General features: G+C 42.2%; 1 protein-coding gene across 1 annotated transcript in view; it reads left to right on the top strand.

The window, feature by feature from the left end:
- Positions 1-833: 833 nt before the first annotated feature.
- The window catches only part of NKAP (NFKB activating protein), a 27,307-nt gene continuing 6,807 nt past the window's right edge, over positions 834-21,333 (top strand). Inside the window, exons 1-7 of the mRNA XM_027054404.2 lie at positions 834-1,419; positions 4,535-4,615; positions 15,681-15,751; positions 15,930-16,073; positions 18,196-18,259; positions 20,062-20,171; positions 20,478-20,553. Of these exons, the coding sequence (XP_026910205.1) occupies positions 1,022-1,419; positions 4,535-4,615; positions 15,681-15,751; positions 15,930-16,073; positions 18,196-18,259; positions 20,062-20,171; positions 20,478-20,553 (944 nt within the window). The 5' untranslated portion in view covers positions 834-1,021. The remainder of the gene's footprint in view (positions 1,420-4,534; positions 4,616-15,680; positions 15,752-15,929; positions 16,074-18,195; positions 18,260-20,061; positions 20,172-20,477; positions 20,554-21,333) is intronic.

Genomic DNA, 21,333 nt, shown 5'->3' with positions numbered 1-21,333 from the left:
CCTCTCAAAATAAATAAATAAGCATTTTTTAAAAAACAGTATAAAATGAATCGAAAAAATGACCATTAACCATGTATTGCTGAGCTAGCATATGATGGGACTAGTTTATGGGGTCTGACAAGAAATGGGTTACAAATTCCTTTTGCTGGAGCACATTAGAGGAGATGGATTTCTGGGGATGAAATATGCAGTTTTCTCCAGGCTACAAACTTAACTATAGTGTATCAGGCTCAAGTAATTTTTTTTAAAAATGTTTGTTTGTTTGTTTGTTTGTTCATCTATTTAGACAGAGAGAGAGAATGGGTGTGGGAGGGGCAGAGGGAGAGAGAGAGAGAGAGAATCCCAACTCAGGACCCGAACCGAAATCACGAGTAGGTGGCTCAACCCACTGAACGACCCGGGCACCCCCATGCTCAAGTTATTAACACAGAATTTGTGCCCTCTAAGCTAACTGGGCAAAATGGGGCTGACATCATAGCTTACCACCAGTTTTGATAAACACTCCTTACTTTGTGTGAGATTAGAAAGAAAAAAAACGCGTGTGGGGGTGAGTATACTCCTACATGCATGTACATAAACACAAACATATACATATAAAGTCATACTGGGTTTGTTATTCATACGGCTGCTCAGTGGACTGTCTCCTGGGGCCTCTCGTCCTTCCCTTCAAGTATTTCGATTCGAGGCTGAAGAAAAGACAAGGTCTCTAGTCCGGTTTAGATTTGAGCCGCTTCACCCGGGACCGGAAGGATAGGTGGATCCGGTTGCCCCACCGGCTTCATTATACCTATACACACATCCTGTCCCGAAGGCAGAACCACCTAGGTCGGGGGAAGGGATTTGCCGACGTACCCGGAACTGTTTCCAAGGTTTCCTCACATTCGGTGGTGGCGCGACGGCGGGCTCTGGGATCCGAAGCAACCGAGATCTCCCTTAGCTCGCGAGAGCGCTCCCTTCTCTAGCGGCTGAGGGGACCCGGCGGCTCGGGGGACCCGGCGGCTCGAGGAACCCGGCGGCGGCGATGGCTCCGGTGTCGCGTTCGCGCAGCCCGGAGGGGGAGGCCTCGGGCTTTGGGGGGAAGCGTCGCAGTTTGTCCAAGAGCCCTAAGCCCAGCAAATCCGCCCGCTCCCCGCGGGGCCGCCGCTCCCGCTCGAGCTCTCGCTCGCACTCTTGCTCTCGGTCTGGGGACCGGAATGGTGTCAGCCATCAGCTAGGTGGCTTCAGCCAAGGGTCCCGAAACCAGTCTTACCGATCCCGCTCGCGGTCACGCTCCCGAGAGCGGCCCTCGGCGCCGCGGGGCAGCCTCTTCACTTCGGCCTCATCGACCGCGTATTATGGCGGCTACTCACGCCCCTACGGGAGCGACAAGCCGTGGCCTAGCCTTCTGGACAAGGAGAGGGAGGAGAGCCTGCGGCAAAAGTGAGTGACACGGGCACGCCTTCTCTTGCGGGAGCCCACCTGCCTCCGGAGTCGGACTTTCGGTTCGCCCCCCCCTCCCCCTTCTGACTGTCCGCAGTTCACTCTCTGCCTGCCTGGCGCCCGTTTCCGTCCCTTCTGTCCACCCACCACGACGCCTTTTTTCTCCCTTTTCTTCCCTTCGGTTTTCGCCCCTCCCCGCGGCCCCTTCATTCAGCGCCCTGGTGTCTCCTACCTCTGGCTCCTGGCGTGCAGCGCTGCTGTGCAGAGCCTCAGACCTAACGGGATTACAGTATTTACTTGGTTTTGTCATTATTACGTGTAAAGCATGCTTTTTTTTTTTCTTTTGTAAATGTTTACTTCTGAGCCGGAGAGAGAGAGAGAGCGCGCGCGCGGGCGCGAGTGAAGGGAGGGGCAGAGACTGGGAGAAAGAGGACCTGAACGGGGCTCCGTGCGGGCTGACGGCAGGCGGCGGGATGCGTGGGGCTCAAACTCGCGAGCGGGGCCGAAGCCTTAACGGACTGAGCCATCCAGGTGCCCCCGTGGAGCGGGCTTTCATTTGGCACTGGGTTGAGCTCATGGAATAGAACGGCCCCGTTTTGTTGATCACAAAGTTAGCAGAGTGCCTAGCACTTTGTAGGCGCAGAACCATTGCTCGTTGAATGATGGGACGGGTTGGAGGTGATAACGGGATGTGGAAGCGGAAACGTTTAGCGGAGAGGTGGGAAAGCTTTGAGGTCAAAGAGTTTATCTCGGAGAGGAGAAAAACCTCTGAGACTGAGACGATTGCATGTAGGGAAAGTGATCGGCGGAACTGTTGATTAGGCTACACTGAAAAGGGTCTTGTTAAATGGTTTCTAGTTTGGCCATGAAAAACGGGGTCAGGGCGAAATCAAGTGTCCTCTCAGGAGAGTGAGTATTGGAGAGGGAAAGTGAATCGTTTGAGAAAGAGAAAGGAAAAAAGGTTATAATTCATAGCTGATGCTTATTGACTGTTAAGTTATGCCAGGCACTATATTAAGTGCTTTACCTGTACTGTGTTGGAAAAGAAATTGAAAAGTTTCACAGGCATTGAGGAGGAGGTTAAGGTTCCGACCGCGGGGAGAGGTCTCCATAAATCTTTTTCTTCCAAGAATGGGAAGTAATAAAGCATTGATGAAGAGGACAGGCTCCAGGATCAGACTGCCTGAGTTTGAAGCTCTGCTTTATTATTATTATTATTATTATTATTATTATTATTATTATTAACTTTGATTATCTTTATAAGCAGTGTTCCCTTTTATCCACACACATTTTGGGTTTTTTTTTTTTTTTGAATTGAAGCCCCGTTTTGCTGCTTAATAGTTGTGTAACCTTGAGCACGTTTCTTAACTTCCCTGAGCTTTATTTCTTAACCATTTAAAAAAGGATAAAATTAGTGCCAAGGCTTTTAGAGTTGTTGTAATGATTTAGTGCCTGGAACCTAATAAATAGTCGTTGAGTGTTAGGTCTTAGAGTTTCCTGCATGGAAGCAGAAATGATAAAAACAGTACTGACTTAGGTTGGAGACCTCCCTCTCCAAATTAAATTTGTCAGCAAGTTATCTCCTGGCTGTGTTAGTCAGAAAGCAACCAGCTTCTTACCGGACAACCCTCACCAAAAGATGTCAGAACTTCTTGGATGAAATTTGCATTTGTACACTTAGGAGATGAATAACTTATCTCTTTTTTTTAATTTTTTTTCAACGTTTATTTATTTTTGGGACAGAGAGAGACAGAGCATGAACGGGGGAGGGGCAGAGAGAGAGGGAGACACAGAATCGGAAACAGACTCCAGGCTCTGAGCCATCAGCCCAGAGCCTGACGCGGGGCTTGAACTCACGGACCGCGAGATCGTGACCTGGCTGAAGTCGGACGCTTAACCGACTGCGCCACCCAGGCGCCCCAGGAGATGAATAATTTATCTTAAGAGTACAGATGAAGCTGGTGGCAGTGGGGATGAGAACTTGACTGCTCCTACAGCGTGTCATTCTTCCCCCTGTATGCATATATTCCAAGTTAGGTTATATATGACCCTTTTAATTTTTTTTTTAACGTTTATTCATTTCTGAGAGACAGAGTGAGCAGAGGAGGAGCAGAGACAGAGGGAGACACAGAATCCGAAGTAGGCCCCAGGCTCTGAGCTGTCAGCACAGAGCCCGGTGCGGGGTTCAAACTCACTGACCGTGAGATCATGACTGAGCTGAAGTTGGATGCCCAACCGACTGAGCCACCCATGCGCCCCTAAGTATGACCCTTTTAGGCTGTTTCTTCAAAAGGGAAACCTGAGTCTAATTCTGCATGATTATAATACCTTTTCCCCTGAATAAAGATGTAAAAACTAGTATAGTCAAGCAATCAAATCAATTTATTTTGTAAAAGTTTGTTTTTTGTCTTTTTTAACAAATGGAGTCACAAGCAGCTAAACTTTGAGGAATTGAGCCTTAGTTTTTTGTGTTTGTTTGTTTATGAGCAAAACTAAAAGGAACCACAGCATAAAAATTTTTTTCATGTCCTCCAAGAGTAGATGGAGGATATATCCCTTTTCCAAAAAGGAACTAAAGGGAAAATAGAGAAAACAAACCCCGTATCGCATTGAGGACAGTTTTAGTCAAAATAAAACTTTTCTTTCACTTTCAGAGCTCTCTTTATTTTCTATTTCTAATGCTTCATTTTTATTTTCTTTATTAATTCCTGAGTTTCTGAACATGGGTTTGATTAAATCAAAAGTAGAGACTGCTCTTTACTCTCATAAATGTGTATAAACAAAGAAGTTATTTCCAAATAGAAAACTGTTTGTGCCACTATTGCAGAAGATGAAATGAGCAGTTAGGAGCTGTGTCATACATGAGGTTGAACAGATGCACTTGACAGTCTTTTAGGCTGTCTGGCCTGGACTCTCAGGCTCTCTATAGTCTGTACCATTTAATAGTACTGTCAAGAACATGAGATCATAAATGTTGAGTTTACACTTAATTTATTAATTTAAATTTTAAAACGTAAAGGGAAAATAGAACTTAACTGGACCCCTTTGAATTGATTATCGATTTAGGAGACAGTTTGGCCATGGAGTTAATAATTTGTATGCCTGTATCTTCTAGGAGATTAAGTGAGAGAGAGAGGATTGGAGAATTGGGAGCTCCTGAAGTATGGGGACTTTCTCCAAAGAATCCAGAACCAGAGTAAGTGACTTGAAAATATACTTTTAAACTGTAACATTTGTTTAAATCCAGAGACTATTGTAAAAATTTTTGTTAAGTGAAGAACTTTAAGTATAGCTCACATTTTTCATCTTGTGATTTATGCTATTCTACCCCTTAACATTTAAAAACATTGAACCTACCTAATGATTAAAATATGTTGTTAGTGGATCTTAACTTATTAATTGTTCTTTTTAAATTGTAATTCATGGGGGTGCTAATTTCCTATTCACAGAAGGGCTCAGTATTAAAACAAATGTGTTTATATTATTTTGAATTATTTTTTCTCAGCATAACAGCAGATTGCATGTCACATGTTAGCCTTACAAAGGGCTTTAAAAAAAAATTTTTTTTAAATCTATTTGTGTATTTATTTATTTATTTTCAAGTTAGTTAGCATACTGTGTAGTCTTGGTTTCAGGAGTAGAACCCGGTGATTCATCACTTGCATGTGACACCCAGTGCTCATCCCAACAAGTGCCCTCCTCAATGCCCATCACCCATTTACCCCACCCCCATCAACCCTCAGTTTATTCTCTTCATTTAAGAGCCTCTTATGATTTTCCTCCCTCTCTGTTTTTATCTTACTTTTCTTTCCCTTCCCCTATGATTATCTGTTAAGCTTCTCAAATTCCACTTATGAGTGAAATCATGTGATATCTGTCTTTCTAACTGACTTATTTTGTGTAACACAATACCCTCTAGTTCCATCTATGTTGTTGCAAATGGCAAGATTTCATTCTTTTCCATTGCTAAGTAGTAGTCCATTATATAAATACCACATCTTAATCCATTCATCAGTTGATGGGACATTTGGGCTCTTTCCATAATTTGGCTATTGTTGAAAGTGCTGCTATAAACATTGGGGTGCAAATGCCCCTTCGATTCAGCACTCCTGTGTCCATTAGATAAATTCCTAGTAGTGCTATTGCTGGGTTGTAGGGTAGTTCTATTTATAATTAAAAAAATCTTTTGAACGTTTATTTTTGAGAGAGAGACAGAGTGTGAGTGTGGGGGGGGGGGACAGAGAGAGAGGGAGACACAGAATCTGAAGCAGGCTCCAGGCTCTGAGCTGTCAGCACAGAGCCCGACGTGGGGCTTGAACCCACGAATCATGAGATCATGACCTGAGCTGAAGTCGGACGTTTAACCCGCTGAGCCACGCAGGCCCCCCTCTATTTGTAATTTTTTAAAGAACCTCCACACTGTTTTTGAAAGTGGCTGCACACCAGTCTGCATTCCCACCAGCAGTGCAAGAGGGTTCCCCTTTCATCACATCCTCACCAGCATCTGTTGTTTCCTGAGTTGTTACCTTTAGCCATTCTGACAGGTGTGAGGTGATATCTCCCTGTGGTTTTGATTTGTATTTCCCTGATGATGAGTGATGTTGAGCATCTTTTCATTTGTCTGTTTGCCATCTGGATGTCTTTGGAAAAATGTTCATGTCTTCTGCCCGTTTCTTCACTGGATTATTTATTTTTCGGGTGTTGAGTTTGATAAGTTCTTTATAGATTTTAGATACTACCCTTTATCCAGTATGTCATTTGCAAATATCTTCTCCTATTCCATCAGATTGCCTTTTAGTTTAGTTGATTGTCCTTTGCCGAGCAGAAGTTTTTTATCTTGATGTGGTCCCAGTATTTCATTTTTGCTTTTATTTCCCTTGCCTTCTGTGACATGTCAAGTAAGAAGTTGCTGTGGCCGAGGTCAAAGAGGTGCTGCCTGTTTTCTCCTGTAGGATTTTGATGGTTTCCTGTCTCACATTTAGGTCTTTCATCCGTTTTGAATTTATTTTGGTGTATGGTGTAAGAAAAGTGGTCCAGTTTCATTCTTCTGCATGTTGCTGTCCAGTTCTCCCGGCACCATTTGCTGAAGAGACTGTCTTTTTCCAGTTGGATACTCTTTTCTGCTTTGTTGTTTATCTGTCCTTCTCTTCTGAATGACAGCCTTGCTGGATGAAGGATTCTTGGCGCATGTTTTTCCTGTTCATCACATTGAATATTTCCTGCAACTCCCTTACGACCTGCCAAATCTCCATGGACAGGTCGGCTACTACCCTTATGTGTCTACCCTTGTAGGTTAAGGCCTGTTTGTCCCTAACTGCTTTCAGAATTCTCTAACTTTGTGTTTTGCCAGATTGTCTATGATACGTCATGGTGTTGACCTGTTTTTGTTGATTTTGAAGGGAGTTCTCTGTGCCTCTTGGACTTGGATGCCTGTTCCCTTCCCCAGATTAGGGAAGTTCTCAGTTGTAATTTGTGCAATAAACCTTCTGCCCCTTTCTCTCACTCTTTTTCTTCTGGAACTCCTATGATAAGGATACTGTTTTGTTTTATGGAATCATTTAGCTCTCTAATTCTCCCCTTCATGATCTAGTAATTTCCTTTCCCTCTGTTTTTAGCTTCATCATTTTCTGTAATTTTATCTTCTTTTTCACCTATATTCTCCTCTACTCCTTCCATCCTCCATGTCACTGTATCTGGCTTCTTTTGCATCTCGTGTATAGCATTTCTTAATTCATTATAACTATTTGTTAGGTCTTTGATCTCTGCAGCAAGAGATTCTCTGCTGTCTTCTATGTTTTTTCAAGCCCAGCTATTAGTCTTAAGACTGTGATTCTAAATTCTTGTTCACATGTATTTTTTATATATGTTTTGCAATTCTCTGGCTGTGATTTCTTCCTGAATTTTTTTTTTGAGGAGGATTCTTCTGTTTTGCCATTTTGGCTAAGTTTCTGTCTTTTGCATGTTTTTAATAGCTCGTTATGTGGAAGAACTACTATATTAAAAAGGGGGTCATACACTGTTCAGGGCCTGGCACTTCACGAAGTGTTATGGCGTGTGTTGTGTGCACTCTGTTGTGTATTTCGCTGCTCTGTCCCACTGGTCAGTCCTCTGCAAAGCTCCTCCTTGCTTGTAGTGGTGGAATGTTTGGACTTTCCACCGGGTGTGTTTTCATTTGTTCATTGAAGTAACCCTGAAAAAAAAGGAAAGGGGGGGAAGCCTGATCCCATTCAAAGAGAAGAATGAAAAGGGAAAAAAACCAAGCAAAGGAAAAAAACTATAAGGCTAAATCCTGAGAAAGAGAAAGGAAATTAAAGAAGAGATAGAAAAGGTGTAGAAAGAATAGAGTGAAAATGCCGGATTAAACAAACAAAACAAAAAAGTGTGTGTGTGTGTGTGTGTGTATAAAATAAGAATTGACCAAAAACAAATCAGAAACTATGAGCCTGATTCCAAAAGAAAAAAAGGAGAGGGTAGAAGGAAAAAAAGAGAAGAAAAGAACAAACAGACAAAAACAGACAAAAAAACAGTCGTCTTGTTGGTGCCTGGGACCAGTGGCTATGATGGCCTGGAAGAGAGGCCCTCTGGTTCACCCAGTGTCAGTGTTCCTCCAGTAGATAAGCAGTCACCAGACACAGAGGGGTGGGGTTTGGTGTAAGCGGCCCTGGGGGCCGTTGTGCTGCTCCCTGAAGCCGTGTTGGTGTTGGGGAGAAAAATGGTGACACCCCAGTCTTTCCTCCCCAGACCCGGTGTCTCGGACCACGCTGTTCAGGCAGCCCTCACAGAGCAGCGCGGGCGGTCAGCTTGTCCTGCTCCACAGTCTCCTGCTCCTCCTAGGCGCTCGGCTGCGATTCAAAACCCGATGTCTTGAAGAATCCCGCGCCGCACGGTCCCTGTTCTGGTGTAGTGCCACTCAGCCCTGCCAGTAAAACGCCTTTGGCTGGCGCCTGCCGGGTCTTTTGCTCTTAGGGAGGCAATAAACCCTCTTCGCACGGTACTCGAGGAAGGGGACTGTTCTCTCCCGGTGCTCCCCTGGGATGGCCACAGCGCTTCGGGGCCGGCTCCTTCCCCTCCAGGTGCGTGCACACGGCTCCGGCTTCACTCCGGAAAAAATAGGGCACTTTTGAAACCTCTGAGTTTCAGCTCCTAAGCCTGTTTGCAGAATAGAAACTGGCACTCGCTGTATTCTCATTCCCGAGTCCATGGTCCGGAGAGGTTTCACAGCCCGTCTCTCTTTCTCTCCCTTTTGTCTCTCCACAGAAGGGGTTCCCTCCCCTCCATGCCTGTGCCATTTTGTCTCCCCCAATTCACATACACGCACCTTGATCCTGCCAAGCTGTCTCTCTCCACCCGTGGAGAGCCTTCTGCCACTCCACAGATTGATTTCCTGGGTGTTCCAAGTGATCTGATCTCAATACAGCTGTGTTTGAAGGATGAAGAAAATCCCGGTCCCCCTGCTTCTCCCTCAGTGTATTTATTTATTTTTTTAGAGAGAGAGTGAGCAGCGGATGGGCAGAGAGAGGGAGAGAAAGAACCCCAAGCAGGCTCTGCACTGGCTGCGCAGAGCCTGATGTGGGGCTCGAACTCACCAACCAGGAGCTCATGACCTGAGCCGAAATCAAGAGTTGTACACTAAACTTACTGAGTCACCCAGGTGCCCTAAAAGGGATTTTTTAAAATGTTTATTTATTGGGGGGGGGGGGCAGAGAGAGAGAGAGAGAGAGAGAGAAAATCCCAAGCAGACTCTGTGCTGTCAGTGCAGAGCCCACCATGGGGCTCAAACTCCTTTAACTGTGAGTTCAGGACCTGAGCCAAAATCAAGAATTGGATGCTTAACCCACTGAGCCACCCAACTGCCCACAAAGAAATTTTTTTTGAGGTACAATTGACAAACAACATGGATGGTGGAGTCTTTAGAGTTTTCTGTATGTAATATGTCTTTTGCAAATAGTGACAGTTTTACTTCTTCTTTACCAGTTTGGATGCCTTTTATTTCTTTTTCTTGTCTTCTGGCTAGGACTTCCAGTATTATGTTGAATAAAACTGGTGGGAGTAGGCATCCTTGTCTTGCTCTTGATCTTAGGGTGAAGCTTTCAGCTTTTTCACTGTCGAGTATGAGGTTAGCTGTGGGTTTGTCATATCTGGCCTTTCTTAATTTGAGGTATTTTTTCTCTATATCCACTTTGCTGAGAGTTTGTATCTTATTTGGATGTTGAATTTTGTCAGATGGTGTTTCAGCATCTATTGAAATGATCATATGATTTTTATCCTTTATTTTGTTAATGTGGTATATCCACATTGATTTCTGGATATTGAATTATCCTTGCAATTCTGGAATAATTCCTACTTGAGTGTGGTGTATGATCTTTTTAATGTAGTATAAAATTTGGTTTCCTAATATTTTGTTGCAGACTTTTGCATCTATATATACATGCATCAGTGATATTGGCTTCTAATTTTTTTTGTTTGTGGTGTCTTTGGCTTTGGTATCAGGTAATGCTGGCCTTGTAGTAAGTCGGTGAGTGAGTGAGTTTGTTCTTCAGTGTTTTAGAATTAAGAAGGATAGGTATTATCTCATTAAATAACTGGTAGAATTTACCTGTGAAGCCATTTGGTCCTGGAGTTTCTTTTGTTGAAAGTTTTTTTATTAATGATTCAATTTCATTAGTAGTAACCAGTCTGTATTGTAATCTTCCTCATTTGGACAATTGTTATATTTCTAGAAATTTATCTGTTTCTTCTAGTTTGTTCCCTTTGTTGGCATGTAATTGTTCTTAGTAGTGTCATGATTATTTTTGTATGTCTGTAGTATTGGTTGTAACTTACCCTCTTTCATTTCTTATTTTATTTATATGGGCACTCCCTTTTCTTCATCCTGAGTCTGGCTAAAGGTTTTATCAATTTTATCTTTTCAAAGAACCAACTCTTAGTTTCAGTGGTATTTTCTCTTGTTTTTTGGGGGGGTCTGTGTTTCATTTATTTTTACTCTGATCTTTTTTTAAAAAATGCTTATTTATTTATTTTGAGAGAGAGAGAGAGAGAGAGAGAGAGCATGCGCACACACGTGTGTGCTTTCACTTGGGGGAGAGGCAGAGAGAGAGAATCCCAAGCAGGCTCTGTGACAGGGCTCAATATCCTAAATCATGAGATCATGACCTGAGCCAAAATCAAGAGTCAGATGCTTAACCGACTGACCTTTATTATTTCCTTCCTTCTACTAACCTTGGGCTTTGTTCTTTTTCTAGTTCCTTTAGGTGTAAGATTAGATTGTTTATTTGATATTTTTCTTGGTTCTTGAGTTGGGCCTATATCCTATAACCTTCTCTCTTAGAACTCCTTTTGCTGCATCCCATAGATTTTGTACTGTTGAGTTTCCATTTTTAATTTCCTCTTTGATTTCTTCATTGATCCATTGGTTGTTTAATTCCAAGTTGTTTTGCCTTTATGTGTTTGTGTATTTCCAGCCTTTTTTTTTTAAGTGTATTTATTTTTGAGAGAGAGAGAGAGAGTGCGCAAGCAAGGGGAGGGGCAGACAGAGGGTAACAGAGGATCTGAAACAGGCTCTGCGCTGACAACAGATTGCCCGATGTGGGGCTCAAACTCATGAACTGCAAGATCATGATCTAAGCTGAAGTCGGACATTTAACCGACGGAGCCATCCTGGTACCCCTCCAGCTTTCTTCTTATAATTGATTTCTAATTTCATACTGTTGTGTTCCGAAAAGATGCTTGATATGATTTCAGTCTTTTTAAAATTATCAAGATTTGTCTTGTGGCCTAACATGGGATCAATCCTGGAGACTGTTCCATGTGCACTTGAAAAGAATCTGTTTTCTGCTGTTTTTGGATAGGATATTCTGTATATATATGTTAAGTCCATGTAGTCTAATGTGTTATTCAAGGCCACTGTTTCCTTATTGATTTTCTGTCTGAATGATTTATCCAGTGATGTGAGCGGGGTGTGAAGGTCCCCTACTATTATTCTATTACTGTCCGTTTCTCCCTTCACGTCCATTAATACTTGGTTTATGTATTTAGGTGCTTCTATGTTGGGTGCATGGATATTTACAAGTTTTATGTCTTCTTGTTGGATCGATCCCTTTATCATTATGTAATGTCCTTCTTTGTCTCTTTTTATTGAATTTGTTTTCCAGTCTATTTTGTCTGATATAACTATTGCTACCCCAGCTTGTTGTTGTTGCCATTTGTGTGGAATATCTTTTTCCATCCCTTCACTTTCAGTCTGTATGTCTCTGAAGTGAGTCTCTTGTAGGCAGCATCTCCTGTTTTTTTAAATCTATTCAGCCACCCTATGTATTTTAATTGGAGCATTTAATAAATTTACATTTAATGTAATTATTGATAGGTATGGACTTATTGCCATTTTGTTGACTTTTTCCTGATTATTTTTGTAGCTCTTCTCTGTTCCTTTCTTCTCTTGCTCTCTTCCTTTCTTTTTCTCTTGATCTCTTCCCTTGAGATTTGGTGACTTTCCTTAGTGTTAGGTTTGTATTCTTTCATTGGTTGTGTATCTGTTTTAGGTATTTGGTCGGTGGTTACCATGAGGTTCATATATAATGTCTTAGGTATATAGTAATCTATTTTAAGTTGATGCCCACTTAAGTTCAAATGCATTCTAAAAGAATTACATCCCCTCCCGCAAATATTTATGTTTTGATATCATATTTTACATCTCATTATTTTGTTTCCATTGACTAATTATTGTAGGTCTAGCTGATTTTACTACTTTTGTCTTTTAACCTTCATACTAGCTATGTAGGTGGTTGATCCACTACCTTTAATATGTTTACCTTTACCAATGAGGTTTTTCCTTTCATAATTTTCTTACTTCTAGTTATGATTTACTGTTCTACTTAAAGAAGTCCCATTAACATTTCTTGTAAGGCTGGTTTAGTATTGATGAGCTCCTTTAGCTTTTGCTTGTCTGGGAAACTCCTTATTTTTCCTTCACTTCTGAGCAAGAACCTTGCTGAGTAGAGTAATCTTGGCTGTAAGTTTTTTCCTTTCAGCACTTTGAACATATCATGCCATTCTCTTCTGATCTATAAAGTTTCTACTGAAACCAGCTTATGGGCTTACGGTTCTTATGGTTCTTTGGTATATAACTGGTTGTTTTCCTTTTGCTACTTTTAAGATTCTCTCTTTATCTCGAACTGTTGACACTGACTATAACATGTCTTGGTGTAAGTCTCTTTGGATTCATCTTTTCTTTTTTTTAATGTATTAACATTTTTTAATGTTTATTTATTTTGAGAGAGAGGGGGGCAGAGGGGCAGAGAGAGAAAATCCCAAGCAGGCTCCATGCCCTCAGCACAGAGCCTGATGCAGGGCTTGAACCCACAAACCATGAGATCATGGCCTGAGCCAAAATCAAGAGTTGGACACTTAACCAACTGAGCCACCCAGGCATCCCTCTTTTTTTTTTTTAATGTTTATTTATTTATTTTGAGGGGTGGCAGAGAGAGAGAGAGAGAGAGAATCCCAAGCAGGCTCCGTGCTGCCAGCGCAGAGCCTGACAGGGGGCTTGATCTCACAACTGTGAAATCAGGACCTGAGCTGATATCAATAGGCGTGGGGTGCCTGGGTAGCTCAGTCGGTGAAGTGTCAGACTCTGGGTTTCAGCTCAAGTCATGATCTCATGGTTCATGAGTTCGAGCCCCGCATCAGGCTCTGCACTGACAGCACAGAGTCTGCTTGAGATTCTCTCTCCCCCCCTTCTGCCCCTCCCCGCTTATGCTGTGTCTGTCTCTCTCAAACAAGTAAATAAACTTTAAAAAAATGAAGTTTATTTATTTTGATAGAGTGAGAAAGAGCAGGAGAGGGGCAGAGAGAGGGAGAGACAGAAACCCAAGCAGACTCCATGCTACCAGCAAGGAACCTGATGTAGGGCTCAGACCCATAAATCGTGAGATTGTGACCTGAGCCGAGATCAAGAATCAGACACCCAACTGACTAAGCTACCCAAGCGCCCCCCAAGGTTTTTGTTTAATGTTTATTTTTGAGGAGGAAGAGGGACAGAGAGAGAGAGGGGACAGAGGATCCAACAAAGCAGGCCCTATGCTGACAGCAGACAGCCCGATGTAGGGCTTGAACTCGTGAACCGTGTGATCATGACCCAAGCCAAATTCAGACGCTTAACTGACTAAGCCACCTAGGCTCCCCCCAATATTTTATTTTTAAGAAATGTTTACACCCAGGGGCACCTGGGTGGCTCAGTCGGTTAAGCATCTGACTTCGGCTCAGGTCATGATCTTGTGGTTCATGAGTTCAAGCCCCACGTCAGGCTCTGTGCTGACAGCTCAGAGCCTGGAGCCTGTTTCAGATTCTGTTTCTCCCTCTCACTCTGCCCCTCCCCCACTCACGCTTTGTCTCTGTGTCTCTCAAAAATGAATAAGTGTTTAAAAAATTAAAAAGAAAAAAGAAATGTTTACACCCAGCATGGGGCTCAAACTTACAATGGCAGGATCAAAACTCTCATGGTCAACCAGCTGAGCCAGCCAGGTGCCCCTAGTTAGTTTTCTTGTATTAAATAGTACCTAGGTGCACCTAGGTGGCTCAGTTGGTTGAGTGTCTGACTTTGGCTCAGGTTATGATCTCCCAGTTCATGAGTTCAACCCCTTGTTGGGCTCGCTGCTGTCAGCACAGAGCCCACTCCAGATCCTCTGTTCCCCTCTCTCTGCCCCTTCCCTGCTTGCATGTGTGCACTCTCTCTCTCTCTCTCTCAAAAATAAAATTAAAATTAATACAATATCTGAAGGCCTAATTATTTTTTTCCTTATTTTTTTCCCCTTTGGTGCTGTTCATGAGGTTCTTCTTCCCTCTCCTCTATCTGTGTCTACTTTGAGTTGAAACAATGTGCTTGACAGGTAAACTTGTATCCTGTGACAGTGATAGCATTATTATCTGAAACTTGTTCTTATAGATACCTTGGAAAATGGTCAAAGAATCTGAACTGAAAGAATGAGTTGGAAAGAACCCTAAAAATAATTTTCCAGGCAATACCTAAATTATTCCAGATGTGATCTTCAGATTAAAAGGTTATATGATAGGGGCACCTGGGTAGCTCATTTGGTTAAGCATATGACTCTTGAGTTTGGCTCAGGTCATGATCTCACAGTTGGTGGGATTGAGCCCCAAGTCAGGCTCTGCACTGACAGTGTGGAGCCTGCTTGGGATCCTCTCTCTCTCTCTCTCTCTCTCTCTCTCTCTCTCTCTGCCCTCCCATGCTCTCTCTTTATATGTCTGTCACTCTCTCAAAATAAATAAACTTTAAAAAAATTTTTTTTAATGTTTTTTATTTATTTTTGAGACAGAGAGAGACAGAGCATGAGCAAGAGAGGGGCAGAGAGAGAAGGAGACACAGAATCCCAAGCAGGCTCCAGGCTGTGAGCTGTCAGCACAGAGCCCGATGTGGGGCTCAAACTCACGGAGTGTGAGATCATGACCTGAGCTGAACTCGGATGCTTAACTGACTGAGCCACCCAGGTGCCCCAAATAAAACTTTTTTAAAAAGATTATATGGTATGAAAACTTCTCTTCTAAACTATTATAGAATTTTAATATATTCATTTTCGGAATTATCTACAATAGAATTAAATCTCTGTATCTTGTAGTGTGTTAGGTTCTAATTGCTCTGGGGAGACAGAACAGTTGCTGTTCTACCATATGTCCTTTATACACTGAGATTAAAATCATGAAGTCTTCCTTTAGCCTTCCTGTCTCTAGTTTTTTCCATCTTTCCTTATGGTTCCATACATTTGCCCTGTGATTTCTTCTGAAAATATAAATCGTACATATTGCTTTCAGTTTGAATAGTGTTTTGTAAACTCTAAAGCATTATGCAAATGTAAGTGATTATTATATTATTTTGAATGTGATAGACCCTCAAACTATACCCTTACCAAGTTATTTCAGTGTTTGCTTTTAATGGTTCTTGGACAATCAGTGTCATCACTGAAAATTTTTTTTTATTTCTTATTTTGACAGAGAGAGAGATAGAGAGTGAGCAGGATAGGGGCAGAGAGGGAGAGAGAGAGAATCTCAAACAGGCTCCCTGTTGTTAGCACAGAGCCCGATGCGGACTCAAACTCATGAACTGTGAGATCATGACCTGAACCGAAACCAAGAGTCAGACGCTTAATGGACTAAGCCACCCAGGCACCCCCAAAATTTTTAATTCCATATTTTTATATTCCTCATTTTATCACTTTTCTGATTCTTATAACCATCTTCTTTAAATTCAGCTCTGATGAACACACACCAGTAGAGGATGATGAGCCAAAGAAAAGCACTACTTCAGCTTCTACTTCAGAAGGTATTTTTAAAATACAGAGCTTTTTAATTGAGAAGTTGAAAAAAGTGTTTATAAATAGCTGAATATACTTCACTTTTACTCAAATTGCCTATCATTTGTTCTTTATCAGTATTTCAAATACAATAAAACTGATAATCATAATATTTAGAAGTTAATTTTATGTCCGTGTTTTATATAGAAGAAAAGAAGAAGAAGAAGAAGAGGAAGTCTAGTCATTCAAAAGAAAGGTCCAAGAAAAAGAGAAAGAAAAAATCATCTAAAAGAAAACGCAAGAAGTATTCTGACAGCGACAGTGACTCTGACTCTGAAACGGACTCCAGTGGTAAGAAGGCCGGCATCGCTCTGCGAGCCTGGCTTCACGACTCATTCTACTTAGAATTTATTTCCGAAGAAGGTTCTTAAACGCGATAGCGGCAGCCAAGAGTTGTGGAACGCTCGCTGCCTCCGTGCCAGGCACCCTGCCAAGCGTTCGGTGTTCGTTGTCGCTGCTTGCCCCGCGCGGTAACTGTAGAATGTGTCCTAGAGCCGAGGACGCAGGGCCCAGAGCAGCTGGTAAGCGCGGCACTCAGGGTCGCACAGCTGGGATTCAAGCCTGAGCAGCGTGGCTCCCGACTGGCTGTGTGTGGCTGCACAAGGCGTGTGGCAGTGAACCGGGGCGAGGTTGGGCTGGGAGACGTGTGGCAGCGAGCAAGCCATAGGGCCGCATCGGCCCCGAGGAGCGGCCCTTGTGTGTCATCCTCACGCTCGGTGGGCACCTCGGTGCCGTTGTCAAAAAGGCACATCATAGGGGCGCCTGGGGGGCTCAGTCGGTTAAGTGTCTGACTTCGGCTCAGGTCGTGATCTCGCGGTTCGTGAGTTCGAGCCCCGCATCGGGCTCTGGGCTGACAGCTCAGAGCCTGGAGCCCGCTTTAGATTCTGTGTCTCCCTCTGTCTGCCCCTCCACTGCTTGCACTCTGTCTCTCGCATTGTCTCAAAAATAAATAAACATTAAAAAATATATATTTAAAAAAAAAAAAACAAAAAGGCACATCATAGGGGTGCCTGGGGGGCTCAGTCGGTTAAGCGTCTGACTTCGGCCCAGGTCATGATCTCGCGGTTCGTGAGTTCGAGCCCCGCGTCGTGCTCTGCGCTAATAGCTCGGAGCCCAGAGCCTGCTTCAGATTCCGTGTCTCCTTCTCTCTCTGCCCCTCCTCCGCTCACACTCCATCTCTCTCTCTCTGTCTCTCAAAAATAAATAAACATTAAAAAAATTAAAAATAAATAAATAAATAAAAAGGCACATCATAAAGGACCCTTTCGGGCCAGCAGCTGGTTTATGGAAGACACCCCCTGTGGGGTGGTGCCTCTCAAAAAGCCACCTTTTTGTACCCTCTCCTGGCTGATGATTGACAGAGGGTGCCACCTCTGGGGACACATGACATGAAGGTGTCTTTTCCTCTGATGTCACCTGGGTTTCCTGGCCCCCGTTGTCACTTTCCTTCCTCACTGCTGGAAGAGCGAACTTCCTTAGAGCACAAGTGTGAGCGTGTCTGTCCCCTACGTACAATCCTTCAGTGGCTCTCTGTGGCCTTCAGGGTAAAGTTTGGACCCTGCTGGCTCCCTGTCTAATCACACGTGCCCTGTCACTCTTGCAGCGTCCTCTGTAGCCTGAGACGTGCTTTCCGTCTCCTCAGTAGTCCGTGTTCTTTCTCTCGCTTCTGTTACTTGGTACAGAAGTCCATCTGCCTGTGATGCCAGTCTCTCCCTGCGTGCGGCGTGCCTTCCTCGCTTGAACAGCGGGCATGCAGTGCTTTTGTAATAAAACTGACTTTAAAAAGAACTAGCTTGGGGCATCTGGGAGGCTCAGTCGGTTGAGTGTCCGACTTTGGCTCAGGTCATGATCTCGCGGTTTGTGAGTTTGAGCCCCACATTGGGCTCTCTGCTGTCAGTACGGAGCCTGCTTTGGATCCTCTGTCTTCCTCTCTCTGCCCCTCCTCTGCTTGCCCTTTTTCTCTCTCAAAAAATAAATAAACGTTAAAAAAAAAAACTAGTGGGACACCCGGGTGGCTCAGTCGGTTAAGCTTCTGACTTCGGCTCAAGTCATGATCTCACAGTTCGTGGGATTAGTATTTTGACATTTGCTTTAAATATCATCTTTTTTGTTGAGATATTCAAAGTAAAGTAGAAATATCATACTGCCACCCTAAAAATTTCTGTGTACATCTCTAAAAAATGACATTTTCCTACTTATCACCATACTATTATCTCACACAGTGAAGGCTTAGTATGACTTTAATTCCTGTGTCCCTGGTGCCTAACACATATTTTGATCAGTAGCAATAAATTTTTGAATTGATAAATTTCTCTGTAACAGCAAATAGGGCAGCAGTAGGATATTTAATCAAAATTACTAGGGTTTTAGAGTTAAGTTTTTGTTTTTAATTAAAATGTGCTTTAATTTGCAGATGAAGATACAAAAAGAAGAGGAAAGAAAGCCAAGAAAAAGGAAAAGAAGAAGAAACACAGATCGTCAGTTTTTCTCTTCAATTTTTATCATGGAAAAGTTAAAATATATATAAAATTACATAAAGTTATAAGTAAATAATGATAAATAAAATAGTATAATGGTACCCTGTATAATCATCACCTAGCTGAACAATTTCAACTCTTTGGCAATCTCCACTGCCCACCCCCCATTATTTCAGAACCAATCCCAGATGTCATTTTGTCCATAATCTAGCATGTTTCTCTAAAAGATAGAGAAAATCATAACTGCAGAGCTGTTATCATGCCTAAGAAATTTAGCAATAATTCCTCAATTCTCAGCAGATTTTTATTACAGTGTATTCAAATCTGGGTCTAAATAATGCCCATAAGGGCACCTGGGTGGCTCAGTCGGTTAAGCATCCACCTTCGGCTCAGGTCATGATCTCATAGCTGGTGGGTTAAGCTCCGCGTCAGGCTCTGTGTTGACAGCTCAGAGCCTGGAACCTGCTTCAGATTCTGTCTCTCTGCTGCTCCCCCGCTCATGCACTCGCTCGCACTCTCTCTCTCTTTCTCTCAAATATAAAATAAAAAAATAGAAAATAAATAAATAAATGCATGATGTCCATAAATTGTGATTATTGATATGTCTCTTATACCTCTTTAAATCAATTGATTCCCCTTCCATTTTTGTTTTGCTGTTTACTTTTTAAAAAACCAAATCATTTACCTGTAGAGTTTCCTATAGTATGGGTTTTGCTGATTGTACTTTTAAGTATTTATTTTGAGAGAGAGAGCACAAACACAAGCCTGGGAGGGAGCAAGAGAATCCCAAGCAGGCTCCAAGCTCAGTTTGGATGGAGCCTGACATGGGGCTTGATCTCACAAACCATGAGATCATGACTTGAGCCGAGATTAAGAGTTGGACACTTGACCAACTGAGCCACCCAGGTGCCCCTGATTCTGTTTTTTAAAATTCTTCTTATTTTTAAAGACTTTATTTTTAAGTAATTTCTATAGCCAGTGTGGGGCTCAAACTCACGACCCTGAGATCAAGAGTCACATGCTCCATTGACTGAGCCAGCCAGACACCCCTGATTATAATTTTAATTGTGTGCTTTGTAACATGTTCTCTGTCCTCTGTATTTCATATATTTTGATAGTAAGGTCTAGAGACTTGATAAGGTTCAGATTTGAGTCTTTGGCACACATACTTCATAGGTGGTGCATACTTCATCAGGAGGCAGATAATGTCTGATTGTCTCTTTTTGTCCTATTAATAGCCATGGATGGTCATTGCCTAGATCCCTTATTTCATTAGGGATTGCAAAGTGGTGATAGTATAATTCTGGCTTTCTTAGGTAGAATAATTTTATAAGAGAAATCAACCCTCATCAACTATTTGGTTGCCCTGAAGTAGTTTGTATAGTAAAGGCAAGATAATTACTTTTTTAAAAAACTTTTTTTGTTTTATGAATTTTCAAAATAATGATTTGGACTTTTTTAGTATCATTATGAACCCAAGGATTCAGACATATCTGACGTATTTTAATCCATTACACTTCAAATTATTGATGCTCAAATTGGTAAGAGCTGGTTTTTAAACTGCTTTATTTGTTATCTTTCTACAACATGAGAACTGTATTTCATTGTTCCCTTGAGGGATCTTTCTTATAGTGAAACATGATTTGGTTAAAGAAGTTAAGATTTTTTAATTAAAATTCTCTAAAAATTTTAATGAGCTGAAAATTTAAATATTTTTATCAGTCTTTCATTGCCTTAAAAAATGAGATTCCCTTTAATGTGGGGCTATTAATTGTATTTGTATAAAATTATAATCATTACAGGAAGAAATATAAGAAAAAGAAGTCTAAGAAGAATAGAAAAGATTCCAGTGATTCAAGCTCTAAAGATTCCCAAGAAGAGTTTCTGGAGAATCCCTGGAAGGATCGATCAAGTAGGTTCTTCTGGTAGACTTTGACTCAGAACAGATAAAAAAAACATTAAATTAACATGGGGTGCCTGGATGGCTCAGTCGTGATCTCACATTTGTGAGATCGAATCCCATGTCAGTCAGTCGTGAGATCGAGCCCTGTGTTGGGCTGCTCCATGCCCAACATGATTAAGATTCTCTCCCTGTCTTTCTACCCCTTCCCTGCTCATGCACACATGCGTTCTCTCTCTCTCCAAAAAAAAAAAAAAAAACATTAAATTAACTGATTAGTCAAAATGTGAATCTGTTTATGAACATCTTTTCCTGCAGAGCCTGAAGAACCCTCAGACTTAATTGGCCCAGAGGCTCCGAAAACACTTGCCTCTCAGGATGATAAACCTTTGAAGTAAGTAACTGTGTACTTAAAATAACTAAAGTCCCTTCATCAAAGTATGGCCCTGACTTACCTTTCCAACCCTATCACCCTCTACTCCTTTATTTACACCCCAGGTTCCAAGTGAGCGGAACTAAAACTTCCTGCATTTACTGTGCACTTTCCCATGTCATGCCTTGTTTACCTTATGCTTCCCCCAACATGCCTTCCCTTTTTTTTCCCAGCCCTAGTTTCTTTACTACTTCCAATTTCTTCCTGTCAAAATCCTTACCATCTTTTAAAACCCCTTTCAAAAGGAGGGATCATGTGCTGATTCCCAGTACCTTCCCTCCACAAGTAGATGTAATTCCTACCCTTCTTTAACCCTTTCGTCCTCAAAGTATTTTCTGTTTCTTTTGTGTGTTGTTTCATGTGTTCTACCTTGTATTGCAGTTATGTCCTTGTTGGGATGTAAATTCCACAAGAACAGAAATTATTTTTGTATTCTAAGCTTTGAGTTTAATTATGTATTTAAGATGCAGTCAATGACTTGAATGAAGGGATGGTAGTTTTTATTTTATTTTATTATTTTTTTAATATATCAAATTTATTGTCAAACTGGTTTGCATACAACACCCAGTGCTCATCCCAAAAGGTGCCCTCCTCAATACCCATCACCCATCCTCCCCTCTCTCCTACCCCCCATCAACCCTCAGTTTGTTCTCAGTTTTTAAGAGTCTCTTATGCTTTGGCTCTCTCCGGGATGGTAGTTTTTAAAGTCCCCTCAAATAAAAGTTAATAGATAATAGTTAC

This window comes from Acinonyx jubatus, chromosome X, assembly GCF_027475565.1.
Source record: "Acinonyx jubatus isolate Ajub_Pintada_27869175 chromosome X, VMU_Ajub_asm_v1.0, whole genome shotgun sequence".
In the NCBI taxonomy this organism is placed as follows: Eukaryota; Metazoa; Chordata; class Mammalia; order Carnivora; family Felidae; genus Acinonyx; species Acinonyx jubatus.
This window is presented reverse-complemented; position numbering and strand designations above follow the sequence as displayed.